The 22547-nt window shown below is 43.6% G+C and overlaps 1 protein-coding gene across 8 annotated transcripts in view; it reads left to right on the forward strand.

Annotated features, from left to right (window-relative positions):
- LOC110488342 (retinoic acid receptor RXR-beta-A) overlaps nucleotides 1–21106 on the forward strand; it is a 38104-nt gene extending 16998 nt beyond the window's left edge. The window contains exons 4-13 of one of the 8 annotated variants that reach the window (XM_090228462.1): nucleotides 1194–1341; nucleotides 2143–2322; nucleotides 2914–2937; nucleotides 5661–5821; nucleotides 6085–6214; nucleotides 11921–12053; nucleotides 13764–13805; nucleotides 14448–14539; nucleotides 14654–14759; nucleotides 14860–21106. In XM_090228462.1, the coding sequence (XP_090084588.1) occupies nucleotides 1194–1341; nucleotides 2143–2322; nucleotides 2914–2937; nucleotides 5661–5821; nucleotides 6085–6214; nucleotides 11921–12053; nucleotides 13764–13805; nucleotides 14448–14539; nucleotides 14654–14759; nucleotides 14860–15007 (1164 nt within the window). In that variant the 3' untranslated portion in view covers nucleotides 15008–21106. Of the gene's footprint in view, nucleotides 1–1193; nucleotides 1342–2142; nucleotides 2323–2913; nucleotides 2938–5660; nucleotides 5828–6084; nucleotides 6215–11920; nucleotides 12054–13763; nucleotides 13806–14447; nucleotides 14540–14653; nucleotides 14760–14859 lie in introns of all 8 variants that reach the window. The other 7 variants (XM_090228461.1, XM_090228466.1, XM_090228465.1 and 4 more) reach the window with 7 other exon arrangements.
- Nucleotides 21107–22547: the final 1441 nt, after the last annotated feature.

The raw sequence follows: 22547 nt of genomic DNA on the forward strand, positions 1-22547 counted from the left end.
GTGAGCATTTTATTGTCCCCAGCACAAGGTGCACCTGTGTAATGATCATGCCGTTTATCTTGGCAAAGGAGAAACGCTCACTAACAGGTATGTAAACTAATTTATTTCAGCTCATGAAACATGAGACCAACACTTTATATGTTGCATTTGATATTTTTGTTCTGTATAGATATTGTAATTCTTAAAAGTCCAGGTAACAATTCAGTTTTTGTCTGCAAAATCAACCATAAAACAGCATTATCTGGGCCCTTTTTTAACATGTTGCCCTGCTCTTAATTGTATGGTAGAAGTAGGCTATTTGTCTCTCGGTCATACACTTTGAACGTGTTCTGACTTTTAAAACCTCCAAAAATATTAAATGAATTCCGTAACGATTCATTTCTGACATTTTAAATGATGGGTGCTCCCTGTCCTCCTGTGTATGTCTAGAAAATAGAGAACATGTTCTGCAATATTTCAATGAAAGATATACATAAAAAGCATAAATTCACATGCACAAAGTACAGTTTTTTAATCTACTTTGAATGTATGTGCATCTGTGAACATTGTCATTAAAAAAAAAAAATCATTACAAATTTACAATTATTTGTCCAAGGGGCTCGTAGTGGCAACACTGTAGTGAATATTCAAACACATTTGTTTTATTCCCTCTATCTTCTCTCATGTCAGATGGTCCTTCTCAGTGTTATTTTTCCTCCTTTCCCTCCCTGGCATTTTCGCTTTCATTCTCCTCCCCCCATTTCACTTCCTCCCTCTGATTCTACTCGAACGTCCTCATGATTTAATCAGGCTATGAGGATGCCCTGATACTTAACCTGCTTAAGCTGGTGTTGGTGAGAAGTGCTCTGTAATCTCTACTGCATTGAGGGAGGCGAGGCCCAGATGCTCCTTTTTCTCCTTTCTCAGCCGATGATGCCTGGGCGTGCGAAGAGGAAATTTAATGTTGCTTTAATACTGATCAATCAGCCCACTCGAAGAGAAAACTGACAGTTTGTATGTCATTGTTAAAGGCATGAAGGTAAAATTATGTTTTATTATGAAAACTCTGCATCGATGACTCCAAGTAATTGAACTAATGACTGATGTGCTGCCAGTACGTCACACATAAGTTACTTTTCCTCCCAACCCCCTTCAATTCAGTAGTTCCCCTCTCACTTCTGCCCCTATCCTCCCCCCTTTCTCTCGGCCTCCAGATCAACTCCACAGTGTCCATGTCGGGACTGCACGCGGTCAGCAGCTCGGACGACGTGAAGCCTCCGTTCGGGCTGGGGGGCCACAGCCCAGGGGGCCCCATGCTCTCCCAGAAGCGCCTGTGTGCCATCTGCGGCGACCGCTCCTCCGGTGAGTCCCAAATTGGCCCCTAGACTTGTGGTGGAGATCGGAGAGAAATTGAATGGTGTAAGCAATATGGCAAAAAATCCCACCCAGCCTGTGAGAAGACAAGTTGAACTATTTACTCTTCGATCTTTAGGACAGGCTGGGGGAGGATTTTGATTTGGGATTGAGGGTCTGTCGGAGAGAGAAGCACATCTGGTGCGATATGCTTGGTTTATTAAAGGATTGTTCTTCCCGAAATTTGACAGGCGTTGAATGAAATTTAGTTAGGTAGTGTGTGTCGACTTTCTTTTCCCATGAATTTGGGATTGACACCCACAGATTTCTGCTGTGCATAGTGGGATCTACACAACAGATGGCATTGGCTACATGGACTTATACCACTTGAGGTATGGAAACATCAGACAACCCTTGATTTTGGGTTGAACTACTCCTTTCCTCTTCATTTTTAAACATTTTTAAAAAGCTGCATAAAATAAAAAAAAACAGCAGGGAATTGTTTTTCTTCTCTCCCTTGTCTGTGCGAAGCATTTACTAAAATGGACCGAAACACTTCATGTACTTTCATTGCCATTACACCTGAAGAACTATGTGCTGTAGGCTTTGTGCCTGAATTATTGAAAGTGGTTTGTTACTGAAGTTACCTTCCCTCCTTTTTCTATCCCCCTCTTCCCTCCTTTTTCTATCCCCCTCTTCCCTCCTTTTTCTATCCCCCTCTTCCCTATCTTTCTGTCATGTCTTTTTACATTCCTCTTTCTTGTCTTTCTCTCTTCCTCTTTGTTTCTCTCTCTCTCTCTCTATCTATAGGTAAGCACTACGGAGTGTACAGCTGCGAAGGCTGCAAGGGTTTCTTCAAGCGCACGGTGCGCAAGGACCTGAGCTACACCTGCCGGGACAACAAGGACTGCCTGGTGGACAAGCGCCAGCGCAACCGCTGCCAGTACTGCCGCTACCAGAAGTGCCTGGCCTGTGGCATGAAGAGGGAAGGTAGGGGGGGCTGGCAGTCTGCTGTCCTCAACTCGCGTTCAATATATCTTATTAAAAGGGCAACGCTATCACCAGGTAGGGTAAAGGCTTGACTGAGAGGGATGCAATGGGAGATCTAAAGAGCGAGACTGAGCAAGGGAGAGGAGAGGCTGATGGAAGAGGGAGGGAGGGCTAGGATCCTTATTGAAATTGGGTCTGACTTGCTACAGTAAGAAAGTAGAAAGAAGATTGATGGGACAACTTGTGTGTGGTCAGGTGGACCCTAACCGGAAAACCTCCACTCACCAACCGTCCTGCTGTATTAACATTGTACAGGCTACTTGCTATGAAACTATTTCAAATATCTGTTTTAAGTCCACTGGAATCATTTATGTATAATAAAGATGTCTAAGAGCTGTTAAGATTTGATTAGAATATTGTAATATACATTTATGAGGGGGGAGTATTGATTGCACTCAAAGGGGATGGAAAGAGCGAGAAAAGGAGGTGGAGAGAGGGGGATGGAGAGCCTTGTAAACACTAACCCCTGCCCCCCTCTCTCTCCCCTCTTGTTTCCTCTCGTTTTCTCTCTCCCTCTCCCTTCTTCTGTAGTGGTCCAAGATGAACGACAGAGATGTAAGGAGGAAAGAGGGAGGGAAGGAGTGATGGGGGAGAGTGTGAGAAACAATATTTGATGTTGTTTTGTTGTGATGGCCCATTTCTGTGTGAGGTACGTTGCGGAATGTATTGTTGGTATGAAACGGGTCTGAAACTCAAATTATCAGGCGCAAAGTAAGTCTTATGGCCCTGCTACACTATAGCCATCAGTCGTCCGGCATTGCCGTCAGCCGTTGAGGAATGGTTCCTTTTAAATCAATGAAAGCTGCTTCACCCCCCGTGTTGCACTCACGTTGCATCACATCCAATGTCAGCGTCCAAGCTCAAGAATCTCAGAGGTTCAATACTTGGCGTTCACTCTATCTTGTGATTTGGAGTAATGAGAAATAAAGTTGATTTTAGTTGCATATGGCCTCGACTATACACCACTGGTTATTGTACAAAGATTTATGAAGTCAAGAGGCTAATAAACTCAGCAAAAAAAGAAACTTCCCTTTTGCAGGACCCTGTCTTTCAAAGATCATTTGTAAAAATGCAAATAACTTTACAGATCTTCATTGTAAAGCGTTTAAACACTTTCCCATGCTTGTTCAGTGAACCATAAACCTGTGGAACGGTCGTTAAGACACTAACAGCTTACAGACAGTATGCAATTAAGGTCACAGTTATGAAAACTTAGGACACTAAAGAGGTCTTTCTACTGACTCTGAAAAACGCCAAAAGTAAGATACACAGGGTCCCTGCTCATCTGTGTGAACGTGCCTTAGGCATGCTGCAAGGAGGCATGAGGACTGCAGATATGGCCAGGACAATAAATTGCATTGTCGGTACTGTGAGACGCCTAAGACAGCGCTACAGGGAGACAGGACGGACAGCTGATCATCCTGGCAATGGCAGACCACGTGTAACAACACCTGCACAGGATCGGTACATCTGAACATCACACCTGCAGGACAGGTACAGGATGGCAACAACAACTGCCCGAGTTACACCAGGAACGCACAATCCCTCATTCAGTGCTCAGACTGTCCACAATAGGCTGAGAGAGGCAGACTGAGGGCTTGTAGGCTTGTTGTAGTAAGGCAGGTCCTCACCAGACATCACTGGCAACAACATCGCCTATGGGCACAAACACACCGTTGCTGGACCAGACAGGACTGGCAAAAAGTGCTCTTCACTGACGAGTCGCGGTTTTGTCTCACCAGGGGTGATTGTCGGATTCGCGTTTATCGTTGAAGGAATGAGAGTTACACCGAGGCCTGTACTCTGGAGCTGGGTCGATTGATTGATCCGTCATGGTCTGGGGCGGTGTGTCACAGCATTATCGGACTGAGCTTGTTGTCACTGCAGGCAATCTCAACACTGTGCGTTACAGGGAAGACATCCTCCTCCCTCAAGTGGTACCCTTCCTGCAGGCTCATCTGACATGACCCTCCAGCATGACAATGCCACCAGCCATACTGCTCGTTCTGTGTGTGATTTCCTGCAAGACAGGAATGTCAGTATTCTGCCATGGCCAGCGAAGAGCCCGGATCTCAATCATATTGAGCACATCTGGGACCTGTTGGATCGGAGGGTGAGGGCTAGGGCCATTCCCCCCAGAAATGTCCGGGTACTTGCAGGTGCCTTGGTGGAAGAGTGGGATGACATCTCACAGCAAGAACTGGCAAATCTGGTGCAGTCCATGAGGAGGAGATGCACTGCAGTACTTAATACAGCTGGTGGCCACACCAGATACTTTTGATTTTGACCCCCCCTTTGTTCAGGGACAAATTATTCAATTTCTGTTAGTCACATGTCTGTGGAACTTGTTCAGTTTATGTCTCAGTTGTTGAATCTTGTTTTGTTCATACAAATATTTACACATGTTAAGTTGGCTGAAAATAAACGCAGTTGACAGTGAGAGGACGTTTCTTTTTTTGCTGAGATTAGCTAGCTAGCTACAATGACCAGCTGGGTTCACAAGTTAAACAAAAGCAACTTGTGTAATTACACAATAATTTAGTACAACCACTAGCAACAATGTGCTTGTAGCAGGAACAACATCACATTGACACAACGCTAATAGCAAAGCAGTGCAACGCTTCTAGTGGAGCGGAAGTGTTAGTATTGTCAGTATTACTTACATTGTGGTTTTTGTGGTCTGGGGTGACTCCAAAGATATATAACTTGTAATGTGCCATAGGAAGAAACCTTTTTGTGGGTTGATTCTAATTGGAAAATCCTCTTGGGGGCTGATGGAAATCAGATATCAGTTTTGGGGTCATAAGAAAGCAGCTTGCGAGCCTGATGTGGCCCCCAAGCCTTGAGTTTGAGACCCCTGGTATGAAAGGTGAAGAAAGCATTGCTGTTTGAACTAACCAGGAAATCTACATGTCTGTGTATCTCACTCTCCATCTTTTTCACTTCCTGTCATTCTTTATTCTCTGCTTTACTTACATTCCTCTCTTTCTCCACTTTTTTTCTTGGTCTCTTTATTTTTTCCCTATTTCTCCTCCCTTTTTATTTCCCCTCCCTTATCTCTCACCTTTCTCTTTTTTTCTTCACTTTGCTTCCCATTTGCTCTCTCCCCCTCTCTCCATCACTCTGCCTTTTCCTGCCCTTTCTTCCTCTTTTCACCATCCATCCTACTCCCTCCCTTTCTTTCCCCTCTCACCCTCCATCCCCTCCTGTGCTTTTCTCCTCCTCGCTCCGCCGACTCTCTTCCTCTCCTTCCCTCGGCCCTTCCTGTGCCCCTGTAGCCGTGCAGGAAGAGCGCCAGAGGAACAAAGAGCGGGAGAGTGAGGCGGAGTCGACCAGCGCCGTCAACGAGGAGATGCCCGTGGAAAAGATCCTGGAGGCCGAGATGGCCGTGGAGCAGAAGACCGAGGTGCATGCCGACGGGACCTCCGAGGGCAGCTCGGTAAATGTGTGTGTGTGTGTTTCTGTGTGTGACCCACCATCTGGCCCTGCGAAGCACACATACCAATTTATCTTACTTCGTTCCTCACACTGTCTATTATTATTTCTAGACATGGGATTGTGCGACTGCACCAACAATTTATTGTGATACAGTAGATTCTGAGACCACAGACCCACTTTTAAAAAATGTGATCCAAAGGCCTGTAGTCTCTATTTTGTACCCTATGTTGAAGCCAGTCTCTCTCCCTCTGTTTCTCTCTCCAGCCCAATGACCCGGTCACCAACATTTGCCAGGCTGCAGACAAGCAGCTGTTTACCCTGGTGGAGTGGGCCAAGAGGGTCCCCCACTTCTCTGAGCTGGCCCTGGACGACCAGGTCATCCTGCTACGCGCCGGTACGTTCAAAAAGCCTTCGCCTTTCATGTTCATTGCCACCAAATGGAAGAAAGCAAACTGAAGCAGGGAGGAATACCTGGACATATCCAATAAAAAGTTTGTTTTCCATTTAAAAAGTTTATTTCCTGCACCCTAATGAGCACGGCCCTGCTCAGCTTTGACCTCATTAAAACACAGCCGTACATGGATAGGCTGATAACCCTGTCTCTCTCCTCGTGGACTATCTTTTATAATACAGTAGCCTCACATTTTGACCAGATACAATGCTATTTTACAGTAAACATATTGACAACAGACTTTCAGCACACTTATAAGGAAGGACGACACATGCACGGCACTTACACAAATGACTGATGATTGGCTGAGAAAAAAATAAAAAAATTGTGGGAGCTGTTTTGCTAGACTTCAGTGCAGCTTTTGACATTATTGATCATAGTTTGCTGCTGGATAAACATATGTGTTCTGGCTTTACACCCCCTGCTATATTATGGATAAAGAGTTACCTGTCTAACAGAACAGAGGGTGCGCTTTAATGGAAGCCTCTCCAACATAATCCAGGCAGAATCAGGAATTCCCCATGGCAGCTGTCTAGGCCCATTACTGGCCTTGAGTAAGGTTAGTGTCTATGTATGCGGATGACTCAACACTATACACGTCAGCTACTACAGTGAGGGAAATGACTGCAACACTTAACAAAGCGCTTCAGTCAGTTTCAGAATGGGTGGCAAGAAATAAGTCAGTCCTAAATATTTCAAAAACTAAAAGCGTTATATTTGGGACAAATCATTCACTAAACCAATCAACTAAATCTTGTAATTAATAATGTCGAAACTGCCTTCTTAACAACGCTATAAACAAGGCAGGTCCTCAGAGTTGTGAACTCAGTAACATGACTTGGACTCGAGTCTGATTTGATGACTTGAGACTCAACCTGATAGAAAATAAAATTACTTGAGACTTGACTTGGAGCCTCAAGACTCGGGACTCAACTTTGACTGATGACTTAATATTATCTGGCCAGGTTTTGTAATGTTTTGTCACTCATTTTGTGACACAGAGTCTCCGTGGATTAGTCACGCAGCCAGAGACAGTAGTCGCCGCATCGCACTTGCAAAAAAAACATGTAAGTTGCAACAGATTGTTTAGTGAAACGCAAACTCTGCACTCTGATTACACCAGCATACTGTCAATCAACACAGTTCAGATGAGCTGGCGAGCAGATTGCTGATTTGCTGTAAAAGTCAAATTATAGGGAGAGAGAATTGCCATAATAAATAAATATGCAACTTCAAAAATGTTTTGCCATCAAAAATATGAACTGTTTACTTTGCAAGCTCCCCAGCAATGGGGCAACAATTACTAGCATAGCCCTATTGGTCTTTTAGTATGTGGGCCTAAGAATTGCTTGAAATTGATCGTTTACTTATGAAGCGTGCATTTGGAATTGGATGTTCAATGTATTATTACTGTGGCGAAGACTCTTCACTTGCACAGAGTGGCTTTTCTCTTGTTGAAATGTTTCCTGTTGCTTTCACACTTTTAAATGCATAGGCCCTATGTGGTCAATGTACAGTGCCTTCGGAAAATAATTCAGACCCCTTGACTTTTAACACGTTGTTACGTTACGGCCTTATTCTAATATATATTTTTGAAATGGCTCTCATCAATTTACACACAATACCCCATAATGTCAAAGAGAGAACTTTTTTGTTTGTTGCTAAAATGGAAATTACATTTACATGAGTATTCAGAGCCTTTACTCAGTACTTTGTTGAAGCACCGTTGGCAGCGATTACAGCATCAAGTCTTCTTGGGTATGACGCTGCAAGCTTGGCACACCTGTTTTTGGGGAGTTTCTCCCATTCTTCTCTGCAGATCCTCTTAAGCTCTGTCAGGTTGGATGGGAAGGGTTGCTGTCCAGTTATTTTCAGGTCTCTCCAGAGATGTTTGATCGGGTTCAAGTCCGGCTCAGGCTGGGCCACTCAAGGACATTCAGAGACTTGTCCCGAAGCCACTCCTGCATTGTTTTGGCTGTGTGCTTAGGGTCGTTGTCCTGTTGGAAAGTGAACCTTCGTGCCCAGTCTGAGGTCCTGAGCGCTCTGGAGTAGGTTTTCATCAAGGATCTCTCTGTACTTTTTTTCGTTCATCTTTCCCTCAATCCCGACTAGTCTCCCAGTCCCTGCTGCTGAAAAACCTCCCCACAGCATGATGCTGCCACCACCATGCTTCCTGATTGCTCAGTTTGGCCGGGCGGCCAGTTCTAGGAAGAGTCTTGATGGTTCCAAACTTCTTCCATTTAAGAATGATGGAGGCCACTGTGTTTTTGAGGACCTTCAATGCAGTAGACATTTTTTTCCCCAGATCTGTGCCTCAACACTATCCTGTCTCGGAGTTCTACGGACAATTATTTTGACCTCATCCCTTGGTTTTTGCTCTGACATGCACTGTCAACTGTGGGACCTTATATAGACAGGTGTGTGCCTTTCTAAATCATGTCCAATCAATTGAATTTACCACAGGTGGACTCCAATCAAGTGGTAGAAACATCTCAAGGATGATCAATGGAAAACAGAATGCACCTGAGCTCAATTTCGAGTCTCATAGCAAAGGGTCTGAATAATTATTTAAATAAGGTATTTCTTTATTTAAAAAAAATAAAAACCAGTTTTCACTTTGTCATTATGGGGTATTGTGTGTAGATTGCTGAGTTTTTATTTTGTATTTAATCCATTTTAGAATAAGGCTGTAACGTTTCAAAATGTGGAAAAGGTCTGAATACTTTTCGAAGGCGCTGTATATTCCATTTAATACTAAAGTCATTAATAGCGTTTCATCATTCCATCCCATTTCTTGCAACATGTTGACATTTCTGTTTCATGTTTGATTGGCCTACAGCACATTTTCATTTAGCCAACCATTTCTTACCCTGCTCTGAGCAGGCAGTGCACTTTATAGTGCGCATGAACGTTCGCAAGACTCATGAGGTAAAAGTTCTGTTTACTTAATTAAATATATGGTTTCCTTTGTTCATATTTTCCTGGTCATGTCAGAGTTCGGTGTGTCTGTGTCCAATATTTCTGTCATTTCTGTTGTGCGTAATTGGAGCGCACGCGCCTCGGAGCGCATGGAACGCTTTGGAGTTGAATAAGAGAAAATGATTGTTCCATGTATGCGTGGGTTTGAAATATTATTACATCTGATTAAGACGATTGTAACAATTGATGTGGAAATGGCCTTTTACATTGTAGAATCAGTTGATTGGTTGTAATTGCCAGTTGGGTAATTGTATGGTCCTGGGAGCCAAGTTCGTATATAAATGTAGGCCTACCTGTTTGAGCTCCTGTTAGACAAATTACATTTGGTTTCTCCAGGAGAGGCTGCAAAGTCTTGCCCTCTACCTGTGTCTGTTAAGATAGAGCAGGTTAAGCCTGATACAGGGACCGAGGCTATTTCTTTTGGGCTATTGCCCGTGTATATTTGGTAAATCTACTTGTATATTTGGTAAATCTACTTGTATATTTGGTATGATATGGCGCTTTCACCATTGGATCACCAAGACCTATAAATAAATCTACACTCTGAGCAGTTCTGCCTTGCCTTCTGCTGATTTCATGCCTGCTACAAGGTCCCTATTTTATAATTACATAGTCAAAATGTGTTGTAGACAAAATAAAGAAAATGGCTATCTGGTAGCCTCAATAAATAGACAAAGTTGTTGCTTGTATATACAGTGGGGAGAACAAGTATTTGATACATTGCCAATTTTGCAGGTTTTCCTACTTACAAAGCATGTAGAGGTCTGTAATTTTTATCATAGGTACACTTCAACTGTGAGGGACGGAATCTAAAACAAAAATCCATAAAATCACATTGTATGATTTTTAAGTAATTAATTTGCATTTTATTGCATGACATAAGTATTTGATATATCAGAAAAGCAGAACTTAATATGTGGTACAGAAACCTTTGTTTGCAATTACAGAGATCATACGTTTCCTGTAGTTCTTGACCAGGTTTGCACACACTGCAGCAGGGATTTTGGCCCACTCCTCCATACAGACCTTCTCCAGATCCTTCAGGTTTCGGGGCTGTCGCTGGGCAATATGGACTTCCAGCTCCCTCCAAAGATTTTCTATTGGGTTCAGGTCTGGAGACTGGCTAGGCCACTACAGGACCTTGAGATGCTTCTTACGGAGCCACTCCTTAGTTGCCCTGGCTGTGTGTTTCGGGTCGTTGTCATGCTGGAAGATCCAGCCAAGACCCTTCTTCAATGCTCTTACTGAGGGAAGAGGTTGTTGGCCAAGATCTCGCGATACATGGCCCCATCCATCCTCCCCTCAATACGGTGCAGTCGTCCTGTCCCCTTTGCAGAAAAGCATCCCCAAAGAATGATGTTTCCACCTCCATGCTTCACGGTTGGGATGGTGTTCTTGGGGTTGTACTCATCCTTCTTCGTCCAAACACGGCGAGTGGAGTTTAGACCAAAAAGCTATATTTTTGTCTCATCAGACCACATGACCTTCTCCCATTCCTCCTCTGGATCATCCAGATGGTCATTGGCAAACTTCAGACGGGCCTGGACATGCGCTGGCTTGAGCAGGGGGACCTTGCGTGCGCTGCAGGATTTTAATCTATGACGGCGTAGTGTGTTACTAATGGTTTTCTTTGAGACTGTGGTCCCAGCTCTCTTCAGGTCATTGACCAGGTCCTGCCGTGTAGTTCTGGGCTGATCCCTCACCTAACTCATGATCATTGATGCCCCACGAGGTGAGATCTTGCATGGAGCCCCAGACCGAGGGTGATTGACCGTCATCTTGAACTTCTTCCATTTTCTAATAATTGCGCCAACAGTTGTTGCCTTCTCACCAAGCTGCTTGCCTATTGTCCTGTAGCCCATCCCAGCCTTGTGCAGGTCTACAATTTAACCCTGATGTCCTTACACAGCTCTCTGGCTTGGCCATTGTGGAGAGGTTGGAGTCTGTTTGATTGAGTGTGTGGACAGGTGTCTTTTATACAGGTAACGAGTTCAAATGGGTGCAGGTAATACGGGTAATGAGTGGAGAACAGGAGGGCTTCATAAAAAAAAACTAACAGGTCTGTGAGAGCCAGAATTCTTACTGGTTGGTAGGTGATCAAATACTTATATCATGCAATAAAATGCAAATGAATTACTTAAAAATCATACATTTTCTGGATTTTTGTTTTAGATTCCGTCTCTCACAGTTGAAGTGTACCTATGATCAATATTATAGACCTCTACATACATGCTTTGTAAGTAGGAAAACCTGCAAAATCGGCAGTGTATCAAAGACTTGTTCTCCCCACTGTATTTTTATTTTTTTACTTGACTTAAAAAACATGACTCAACTTGATTTGCTCTTAGAATGCACGACTTGGACTTGACTCGAACCTTGTGACTTGAGACTCAGACCTTGTGACTTGAGACTTGCTCGGGACTCGAATAATAGTGGCTTGGTCCCAACTCTGCAGGTCCTACGGGCCCTGGTTTTGTCGCACCTGGACTTACTGTCCAGTCGTGTGGTCAGGTGCCACTTGTTATGAAATGCAAAGTCATGTCATATTTTTAATTGTATATAACTGCCTTGATGCTGCCGGACCCCAGGAAGAGTAGCATCTACCTTGGCAGCAGCTTATGGGGATCCTTAACAAATACATGGATGACCCGGTCTCTCTCTTCTCTCCAGGTTGGAACGAGCTGCTGATTGCCTCCTTCTCTCACCGCTCCATCAGCGTGAAAGATGGCATCCTACTGGCCACCGGCCTGCATGTGCACAGGAACAGCGCCCACAGCGCTGGCGTTGGAGCCATCTTCGACAGGTAACAGGCACACACACACTCACACGTGCGATGGACCTGAGTGAAGGACATAGAAGCAACCTTTTGCATGTTCATTTTCAAAGAGGTCATAAACTTCAGGGAGAAAGATTGAAAAAAAGTGCCTCTGAATGATTAAAGCATTCTTCATTGGTTTAAACAACAAATGTCTAGTGTTTTTGTAATGGCCGTTTGTTTTATTTGATCATACACGCCGTCATATATTCACGTGTTTGTAAAACATAACTTCCAGTCATAGGAATCCATTGAAGCATTGAAATGGTGGCCAATAATGCCTGTTGCAGTTTACTGTTCATTAAATGTCCGTTTCTCTTTGGACTCCAGATGCTTTGTTGAAATGAGCTGAATTATTTTCCTGACTGATGGGAGAACGTTACACTTTTTTCCCCAGGGTTCTGCTGTCTGCGTGTCTGGCTCTGACTAGCTGAGCCTTTACTGCTTAGTCTGCCTCTAGAATGACACAGCGTGCCAGGACGCTGACGACTAATGCTTCATGTAGACGTCGCCCTTGATTTCACTAGGATGCCCCCCCCCCCCCCTCCCTACCCCAATCACAGCCACACATTCATCTATTCTGTTTTACATTGGCAGATGTCAGTATTTTATTCAGTAGCATGGCACCTGTCTTGAGTAAAATCCTGCGCTCATCGCAGCTCTCAAGGAACAGGCGTGCCCTCCCCAACTCAGTAGAGTAGCCACATCACATGGTGTGAATTCATTGTTTATTACACAGTAACCTACATTTTTATGAATAGTTCATAAGCTGCAAGACTCCCAATTCCCGCAGGAATTTAAGCATATCTTGGATTAACCGGTTGCAGGCTTTTGTTTCAGATTCATCGCAATCTAGACCTCCTTGTGGTCCAGTGAATGTTATTTTATTTTATTTTATTTTTGTTGACATTTCTCAATTCTCATGTTTTTATCCTCACTTCTCTTTTTTTTGTTTGATTCATTACAATATTATTTTCTTTGCATTCTTTTATGATTTATGCAAAATCGATTGAATTAACATGATTAAACTGCCCTGATCATATTACTGCATTGTTCCTTTGATGCCTATTTATTACGCTCCTCTATTTTCCTATTCTTCTGCTCTACTGTCATTGGCTCATGCTAATACACATAACCCTTTTTGTGCTGATTTGGATAAACCAGTTGCATTTAGAATTTTTTAAATGATGCGTACTTACCCAGGAAGTTGTATATGACAATTATCGAGGGTACAAGGAAGTATGCCTAAAACACTACAGTAGTTAAGTTAAGCAGAGGTCTTGGGTAATACTGCATAGAACTATTTATCTTGTTTCAATCTGACCCAATAGGAACGTTTTCTCCTCGAGATCTTGTCTCTGCTCAAATGTCTCAGATCTATTTGTTGCTGTGTTACATTGTCATATCTTTGTATTTTTGTCATTCCTCAAGCTTTACTTCCTGTAGTTTTGGTGCTTTACTTCCTGTCGTTTTAGTGCTATCTTAAACCTTTTCATCAGGTCAAGTCTCCATCAACAAGAGCCTGTAGCCTGTTACTCCCAGAAGTGGAACCGGGCACCGGTTCACCGGGGCACCAAAATGCACTGCAGAGTCTAACTTACCTGTTCCTCTGGGCCCAAACCAACGCAGGGGGGACAATGTAATAACAATGTAACTGTGTAATAACATTGTAATAACACATTGTAATTGCATACACAGGGAGAGTGCGCACAATGCAGAGGTTGGGGCCATATTTGACAGGTAATGACATCACTACACCCCCACCTTCCCCTATCAACAACAAACAAAACAAATAACGCCACGCCCCCCCCCCCCCCCCCCCCCCCCCAAAAAAAAAATTATAATCTTGGCCCAGTTGTTGAGAATGAGTGAATCTTGCAAAGAAAGTGCTGTAATATGCCCAGGTAAAAGAGCGGGTCGTGTGTATCTTGTCCATACGTGTTTCAGTGAGTGTTGTGTTCTGTTCTGTTTCTCCTCTTTTCTGTCGGACCTTGGGCTCGACTGGCCGCTGGCACAGCGTCGACAAAACGCAGGCTGCTTTTACTTTCCTCCTTTTGTGTTCTTTCTCTCCTTATTGAACTATTACACTACCCAACATTATTGCGATGTGCCGTAGTCTATAAATACGTGATGGTTTGCACTATTGCTTTGTTGCAATTTCTATCATTCACAAGGTTACGTGTGGATTGTGTGTAAAGTGTAAATACAACGTGTAAAGAGGATGTTAGACTTGTATCCCAGCCCCCCTGCCCTTGTTAGTTTCTCTATTGGACTGCTGCATCGTTGAGTGGAACTGTGGTGAACCCTAGAGAAGATGCTAACCCATCTCCTCCCGCTCTCTCGTCCCTCTTCCACACCACCTTCTCCTCGACCCGGTTGTAGAGTTCTCACTGAGCTAGTCAGTAAGATGAGAGACATGCAGATGGACAAGACCGAGCTCGGGTGCCTCCGAGCCATCATCCTCTTCAACCCGGGTAATGATTTGAGACAAGATAAGCCATTTCATCCCAGATATAGCATAATGTCAGGAAGAATCACACGTTAATTCATCTCAGTGCTATAATGCCGGTGTTTGTTCCTGCGTTCAGATGCCAAGGGCCTGTCCAGCTCCAGTGAAGTGGAATTGCTGAGGGAGAAGGTGTACGCATCGCTGGAGTCCTATTGTAAACAGAGATACCCCGACCAGCAGGGCAGGTACAAGAGAAACACACAGACATACTATAGCACTTATCCACACAATACTCCCACATCACCGTCATGATTGACCTCACTCGTTCTCCCCCATCGCCCCCAGGTTCGCTAAGCTCCTCCTCCGGCTGCCAGCGCTACGCTCCATTGGCCTGAAGTGCCTGGAGCACCTGTTCTTCTTCAAGCTGATTGGTGACACCCCTATCGACACATTCCTCATGGAGATGCTGGAGGCGCCCCACCAGCTGACCTAGGAACCAGGTTCTGCTCTGGTCCATCAGGGATTCTAGTTCTGGCACCCTGGTTCTGGGACTTCACCATGTCTGCTGGTTTTGACGTCCCACTCACACAAACACCACAACCACTTCTTCACTCATTAAATCCCCCCAAGCTGATACAGCTCTCCAAAAGACCATATGCTGTAAAAAACAAACACTTTTTCCAACACGCACACAGAAACACATACTTTTTTCACAGTAGGGGTTAAGACACATGGAAATATCTCATTTTTAACCACAAGTTTTATCATGAGTTAGCCTTCAGTTTGTAGCCTTCAGCTTTGTGTGTAAACGCTTCTGCGATATCCGGTAGACCTCTTAGCTTCTTGTGGGGTTCGTAGGTTATTCAGATACATTGCTGTACGCATAGATATGACGAGTGGCTTACTCCGCCTTTGGTTTTACTCTTGGGTTTACCCCAAACCCGTCGTAATCAGTTGTGTAATATTTCAATCAAGTTTCCCAACTTTTCCAGCTTCTATTGGTCGGGACACAACCAACGGAGGCAGACGCGCCCCTCTCAGTTCACCAATCCGAATGTGATTTGAATACTATGCTTTATTCACGCTGAAATGCGCTGAATTTGTTTTGAAGTACTGTACTCATATAATGAGACCTTTTTAAGGCATTGAAATCCAAGGAGGGGGCACTTTGTTTGGCCCTTCTTAAAGCTCACACCAGGCTTTCAATGAAATAAAGTGACTTATAGGATGTTTTCTTTTGTTTCTTTGTGGTGTTTGGTCTTCAAGTCCAAACAAGGACCATTGGGCACAGAAAGTGCAACCTTGTTCAAGAGCACTGTGTGTCATTGGTGCTGTTGTAGATCTTTCTTTTGTTTCATGCCCTATCCTTGCTAATGGTCATTTTTGCACTCTGAAATGTTACTGTGTAAGTAAACATTTAGCAGAAATCCTTCTGCCCATCTTTAAGAAACTGGGGGCGATCACAACACACACGTCATCGAACGAACCGCTCCCCATCTTTCATCATATGTCTTCTTAAGAACCAATATGTTAATGATGGTGCTTCATTCTGTGAAATGGCCGTCCGTTCTAAGAAAGCCAGGATATCATTGGATATCTTGTTCTATTGGCCTACAATACCCCTACAAACCCCCCTTCTGAATCCTCCGCTTGTTTCATTCAGTGCTTGCAGCCTCTTTCCGTTAACTTTTTACAATCTGTAAATAAGATGACACATCTACTCCTTCACTAGAGTACGATTGGGCGATTCCAGTCGATGCATACAGTAGGGAAGACACAGGCGTTAGCGAGCATATTAATACCCACACACAACAAATAGTATGCACCGATAGCATGAGCTGAGCTACAGTATGAACAGCTATTGTACACATTCAACATGTACTGTAAAAAAACTTTAAGGGTTTTACCAATAGACTGGATTTTAAGCTTGAAAAACCCACCTAATTGTCACTGACTAGAAGGTTGCTAGTAGTTGTACTAGTAGTTGTGATGGTATTCTTTCGGGCAACTGTCGGCAGTGTCACGGGCAGGGCGATAGACCCCGCCCCCTTAGGCTGACCAGCCTCAGACAATACTTCCTGTTTAGCGTGGAGCTGATTGGCAGGCTTCAACGGATGTAATGTGTGGTTTGCTTATGCACCAGTGGCTGATTCAGCTCCCCATAACAGAAATGGATGTCAACACATTAGATACAAACAAAGCATCATTACACACAACATAAGCAATATCGGTGGATGCATAAAGAATGAGACCATATACAGTGGCTTGCGAAGGTATTTTGTTGCCTTACCACCTGGAATTCAAATATATTTTGGGGGGGTTTGTATCATTTGATTTACTTACACAACATGCCTACCACTTTGAAGATGCAAAATATTTTTTATTGTGAAACAAACAAGAAATAAGACAAAAAAACAGAAAGCTTGAGCGTGCATAACTATTCACCCCCCAAAGTCAATACTTTGTAAAGCCACCTTTTGCAGCAATTACAGCTGCAAGTCTCTTGGGGTATGTATCTATAAGCTTGGCACATCTAGCCCCTGGGATTTTTGCCCATTCTTCAAGGCAAAACTGCTCCAGCTCCTTCAAGTTGGATGGGTTCCACTGGTGTACAGCAATATTTAAGTCATACCACAGATTCTCAATTGGACTGAGGTCTGAGCTTCGACTAGGCCATTCCAAGACATTTAAATGTTTCCCCTTAAACCACTCAAGTGTTGCTTTAGCAGTATGCTTAGGGTCATTGCCCTGCTGGAAGGTGAACCTCCGTCCCAGTCTCAAATCTCTGAAAGACTGAAACAGGTTTCCCTCAAGAATTTCCCTTTATTTAGCACCATCCATCATTCCTTCACTTCTGACCAGTTTCCCAGTCCCTGCTGATGAAAAACATCCCCACATCATGATGCTGCCACCAGCATGCATCACTGTGGGGATGGTGTTCTCGGGGTGATGAGAGGTGTTGGGTTTGCGCCAGACATAGAATTTTCCTTGATGGCCAAAAAGCTACATTTTAGTTTCATCTGACCAGAGTACCCTCTTCCATATGTTTGGGGGGTTTCCCACCTGCCTTTTAGCGAACACCAAACGTGTTTTCTTATTTTTTTCTAAGCAATGGCTTTTTTATGGTCACTCCGTAAAGCCCAGCTCTGTGGAGTGTACGGCTTAAAGTGGTCCTATGGACAGATACTCCAATCTCCGCTGTGGAACTTTGCAGCTCCTTCAGGGTTGTTTTTGGTCTCTTTGTTTCCTCTCTGGTTAATGCCCTCCTTGCCTGGTCCATGGGTTTTGGTGGGCGGCCCTCTCTTGGCAGGTTTGTTGTGGTGCCATATTCTTTCAATTTTTTAATAATGGATTTAATGGTGCTCAGTGGAATGTTCAAAGTTTCAGATATTTTTTAAAAACCCAACCTTGATCTGTACTTCTCCACAACTTTGTCCCTGACCTGTTTGGAGAGCTCCTTGGTCTTCATGGTACCGCTTGCTTGGTGGTGCCCCTTGCTTAGTGGTGTTGCAGACTCTGGGGCCTTTCAGAACAGGTGTATATATATTCAGATCATGTGACACTTAGATTGCACACAGATGGACTTTATTTAACTAATTATGTGACTTCTGAAGGTAATTGGTTGCACCAGATCTTATTTAGGGACTTCATAGCAAAGGGAATACATATGCACCCACCACTTTTTCATTTTGAATTTTTTGAAACAAGTAACTTTTTAAAATTTCACTTCACCAATTTGGACTATTTTGTTTATGTCCATTACATGAAATCCAAATAAAAATCAATTTATGAATACTTTTGCAAGGCACTGTAGGTATCCCTTTCCATATTGTGGCCATAAAAACATTTAGATGGGTGATTTCTGGAGTATATTTAGAAATTGGTATTATTTACTATTCAGAAATGATGATGAAGAATAGAGGTTGCTGTATCACCTTACTGGACAGACGTTCAGCTGTCCTAAACTGGGTGCTACACAACTCATATGTTCTTACAATTATAGACATGCTTGTTTACACCAGAGGAGGCTGGTGGGAGGAGCTATAGGAGGATGGGCTCATTGTAATGGCTGGTACGGAATCAATGGAACGGAGTCAAGCATACTTAGTACCATTCCATGAATTCCATTCCAGCCATTGCAATGAGCCTGTCCTCCTATAGCACCTCCCACCAGCCTCCTCTTGTTTACACCAACGCAGACACAGTACACACACAAACACAAGGCTAAGAGTGTGCAAGTACACACACACACACCCTCCACCGTTTTCCGTCTTGAAACCGAGGTCTACTTAAAATTGGATTCCCACTCAGCTGTCCTCTTTTCAGCCGATCCCCTAGAGTTACTTGCTGTCAGCCCTTTCTGGCGAGAGGAACACCTCCCCCATGTAATATATGGAGGATTATACCTGTGTGTCCTACTCCAAGCCTGTGAACAAGCAATAGGAGCACTGTAGACTATTGACATACCTGTTGGTTTATGTATGTCTATACATGTGAAAATGCTCTGTTCCTCGGTGTCCAGATTGTGGATGTACAGAGAAGAGGTGCGGTTGCTTGTTGTCGCATCACGGTTTCAGAGTGGCACCTCAGGGTAGACTATCTTATGTGTGCAACCATGATCTTGTCACACCTCCACGATGCTGGCAACAACCATTTCTGCAATTCCCTCTTTTTTTGGGGGGGAGCTTCCTTAGTTGAATGTGAACGCCTTGCATCTCCCATTTCATTAACACTAGAAAATCCTGGCCTCGAGGGACCAAACGAGTCCATTTTGACTCCAACACTCTTAAGTCTAACAAGTACATTTCATATATGCTATCGAATAAATAATATTTTGGTTGTGTTTATGGATGTCTTGGGTAACATTAGAATACGAAAAAAATTATAATTTCAAAGATCAAAATATAATTTGTAGTAGTTTGTTACTGTAGGCTATCTGTTGCCTAATAATAAGTGTGTTCAACAGACTTATTTAGGAAAAGTCAAGGACAGACTTTACAAATGGCAGAGATATTTCAATTTAAAATTCATATTAAGTCAAAAGGGCTCACTTGCCTCTTCTAGTGCTAAAACAGTGCATTTAAAGTGAATCCCTTGCTGTGCTGTGTCTTGTCTCATAAAATGCCATTTTGCTATGAGCAGAGATGTATTTAGTACAGTACAATATACGTATAACAGCTCTATGCAAATTCTACAGGTTTTATAAGCTAAGCATTTTCAAGTTGTTCAGGCAGACAGTTTATCAGAAGATGGTCCCAAGTAAAAAATTTTTTTTTTTAATTTAAAAATGTATTTTGATATGTCGCGATGTTGAAATGTCGCGATGTTGATATGTCACGATGTTGACTGCGTACAATGAAGCCTTGTTCTGGTTATACCAGCAGGCTCGGGTCTGCTGCAGCATGGAGAGAGGTTTTCAACAAAACAACGAGGTGCACAGAATAGCAAGGCGCAAGCGAAGGGGTGAAAATTGGCAAACACGTTTCCTGGCCCCTTCCTCTTCCCTTGCCAACGGAGTGCAATAATGGTCATTTGGTATTACTTGATGGCAGTGCGGCGGTGGTCGTCGCCCTTGGAGACAGACCGCCGGCGTGCGGCCCAAAGATGCGTGTCCTTCGTGACCGCGTGCACTCAAGGCAGACGCCTGGACCTTTGATTACGTTCAGTATCTCCAACTTACTTTTGAAATCACTTGCTTTAAATCAAATTAAAACGCTTCTTTATTAAAACTGAGGCTGTGAAGCTGTCATGTAATGGTATGTAGCGGGGCGCAATACTTATTTACATAGGCACCCTGGAGCAAAGGCCCTCTGCGATGATCTAAACACCCCATGCGGTTGGCTGGTTTGCGCCACCCATGTGATGATGCAACACTGCCAAACAGGTGCGAAGGCCAGCGTTGATGCTGTGCCATGCTGAGGGGTGTGCTTTGTCACTAAAGGCCCCTTATAAGAAGGATGTCACAGCAAGGGGGGAGGGTCAGTGGCCCCTATGGTGCTAATGCTGTACATTGGTGCTTTTTTTTTTAAGGGTCGACCTTGCTTTGATTGCCAAGAGGACAGAGTTACAAGCTAGGAACGTGCACAGATCATTTGGCTATTTGGATCACGGTGCTATCTTCCGTGTCCAGCGCAAACAGGAGTGTTTACATTGAAAAATATGCGTTGGGACACTGCAGCAAACCTTGGCTTCGGCCGAGAAGAAAAGTGGAGCCAAAGCATGGACTCCAAAGGTGTGCGCTGAAATCACGCCTCTGGAGAGTGTCCCATTACATGGAATGAACTTGAGGGGAGGGCCAACTCAACATGGTAGACGCCACTCTTTATAGGAGGGAGGTCGTGCTCTCCCGTTGAAAGAACGCTTTCAAAGTTGGAGAAGTGCTTAGGGTGGGGCATAGGGTGGGACACTTTGACTTGATCAGATGATGGTTTGTTGATCAAGAAAAGCTGTTTTCTTTTTAATTAGATCTAGAGATGTCCTGTCATTGACTCCCACCACAATACACTGCTTCTTTGTCTGTGTTTGACTCTTTCCCATGACCAGGCTGTTCATCTTTCTGTATTCAGGAGTATTAAACAAATGCAAAAACTTATTCACGTGGGTTTCCTTTTTCTCATGTTAATTCTTTGTCTAGTTTTTTATCTCTGACTCCAGCATACATGTGCAAATTATATACTCTTTTGTGTGTTTTGGGGAAGGAAAGCAACAACAAGAAATTGTCATTCGGAATCTGCTTCTGTTTGTTGTATCAATTCCAAGTAAAGGTTTTAATACTGTACCATTCCTGTCTTGGTGGATTTAGTCTTTCTCCATGGTTTTCAGTGCATGCTTCAAAAGAAGCATTCAAAGAATAATGTGGAACATTTGACTTGTTGGAAACTTGACAACCATTTACTTTTGGACTCATTTTTTTTTTGTATTTAGATAAATTATACATTCTGATCTCCTGAGTTGATGTAAATCAGTGTAAGCATTTTCCCTAACCGTCATACATAAAACAACTTGTTGTCCAATAAATGTAATGTCCCGATTGGCCTTTGTAGTCCCCCATCCCAATAAATCGGATGGTATGGTCCTCAGTCCAGCAGGACCCCCGGGCCTCGAGTGACCAGTGGCGCTGTAGTTTAGTGATGAACCCAGCAGAGGGAGCGCTGACCTATGTCCGCCCATTCATTCAACTATATGGTGTCCTTTCTACCCCGGACTGTAACCAACTGCCCAGCCGCGGAGTGTCTGTCAGTCGCTCGTCGCTGTTTGGCTATGACCGCTTCTCTGTACAGGTTTATTTTTTGTTCTCTCCCCCCGCCCCTGTCTCCTCCCTCAATTTTGACTCATTGGTTTAAATTTCTTCTCGGTCAACAACTGTTTGCCTTTACCCTCCAAATTACAAAATAGTTATAGAACGATATGCACAATTAACCCGAGGATTTGGGTCCATTGACAGTACATTTCGACGCGGTAAAATGCCGAACATAAATCACAGGCCACGTCAATAGCCTAAATAGCAGACTATACAATATAATTGAAAACAAGTCCTCGGACTATACAACTTTCTATAAAACATTTTGGTCCCCATTTATTGAGGCTATAGTCCCTCAGATTTATCTACCGTGTTACAATTGAATTCACCATTATTTTGAAATAGTTTCAAAAATGTCTTGTTCAAAGTCACGTTTTGCAGGTTTGGTCAGCGTTAAAGTAGCCTAATGGCAAATGGCGGTATGCTAGTCTAAACGTCTTAGGTCAATAACTGTCACGCAGCAGCTTTGAATGAAATTGAAAAGGCTTTTTGCTATGTACTCGCGTTATTTCGGCACCATGCCGAATCAAACGTTACGTTACACACGCAATACAAATTTCCAACTTTATTGTGATTCGGTGGAATTTGACTGAAGAGGATGGAGCCTGTCCTCATTTGGTAGTAGGTCTACTCAGGAAGCTGCGTCTGTTGTTTCAATTGTGTCCGGCAGAGGGAGCACGTGCAATAAATAACCTCTGACACAGAGACATGATGAGCTTGATGTCAAGCAGCG

This window comes from Oncorhynchus mykiss, chromosome 30 (genome assembly GCF_057628025.1).
Source record: "Oncorhynchus mykiss isolate SJ-2025 chromosome 30, ASM5762802v1, whole genome shotgun sequence".
Taxonomy (NCBI): domain Eukaryota; kingdom Metazoa; phylum Chordata; class Actinopteri; order Salmoniformes; family Salmonidae; genus Oncorhynchus; species Oncorhynchus mykiss.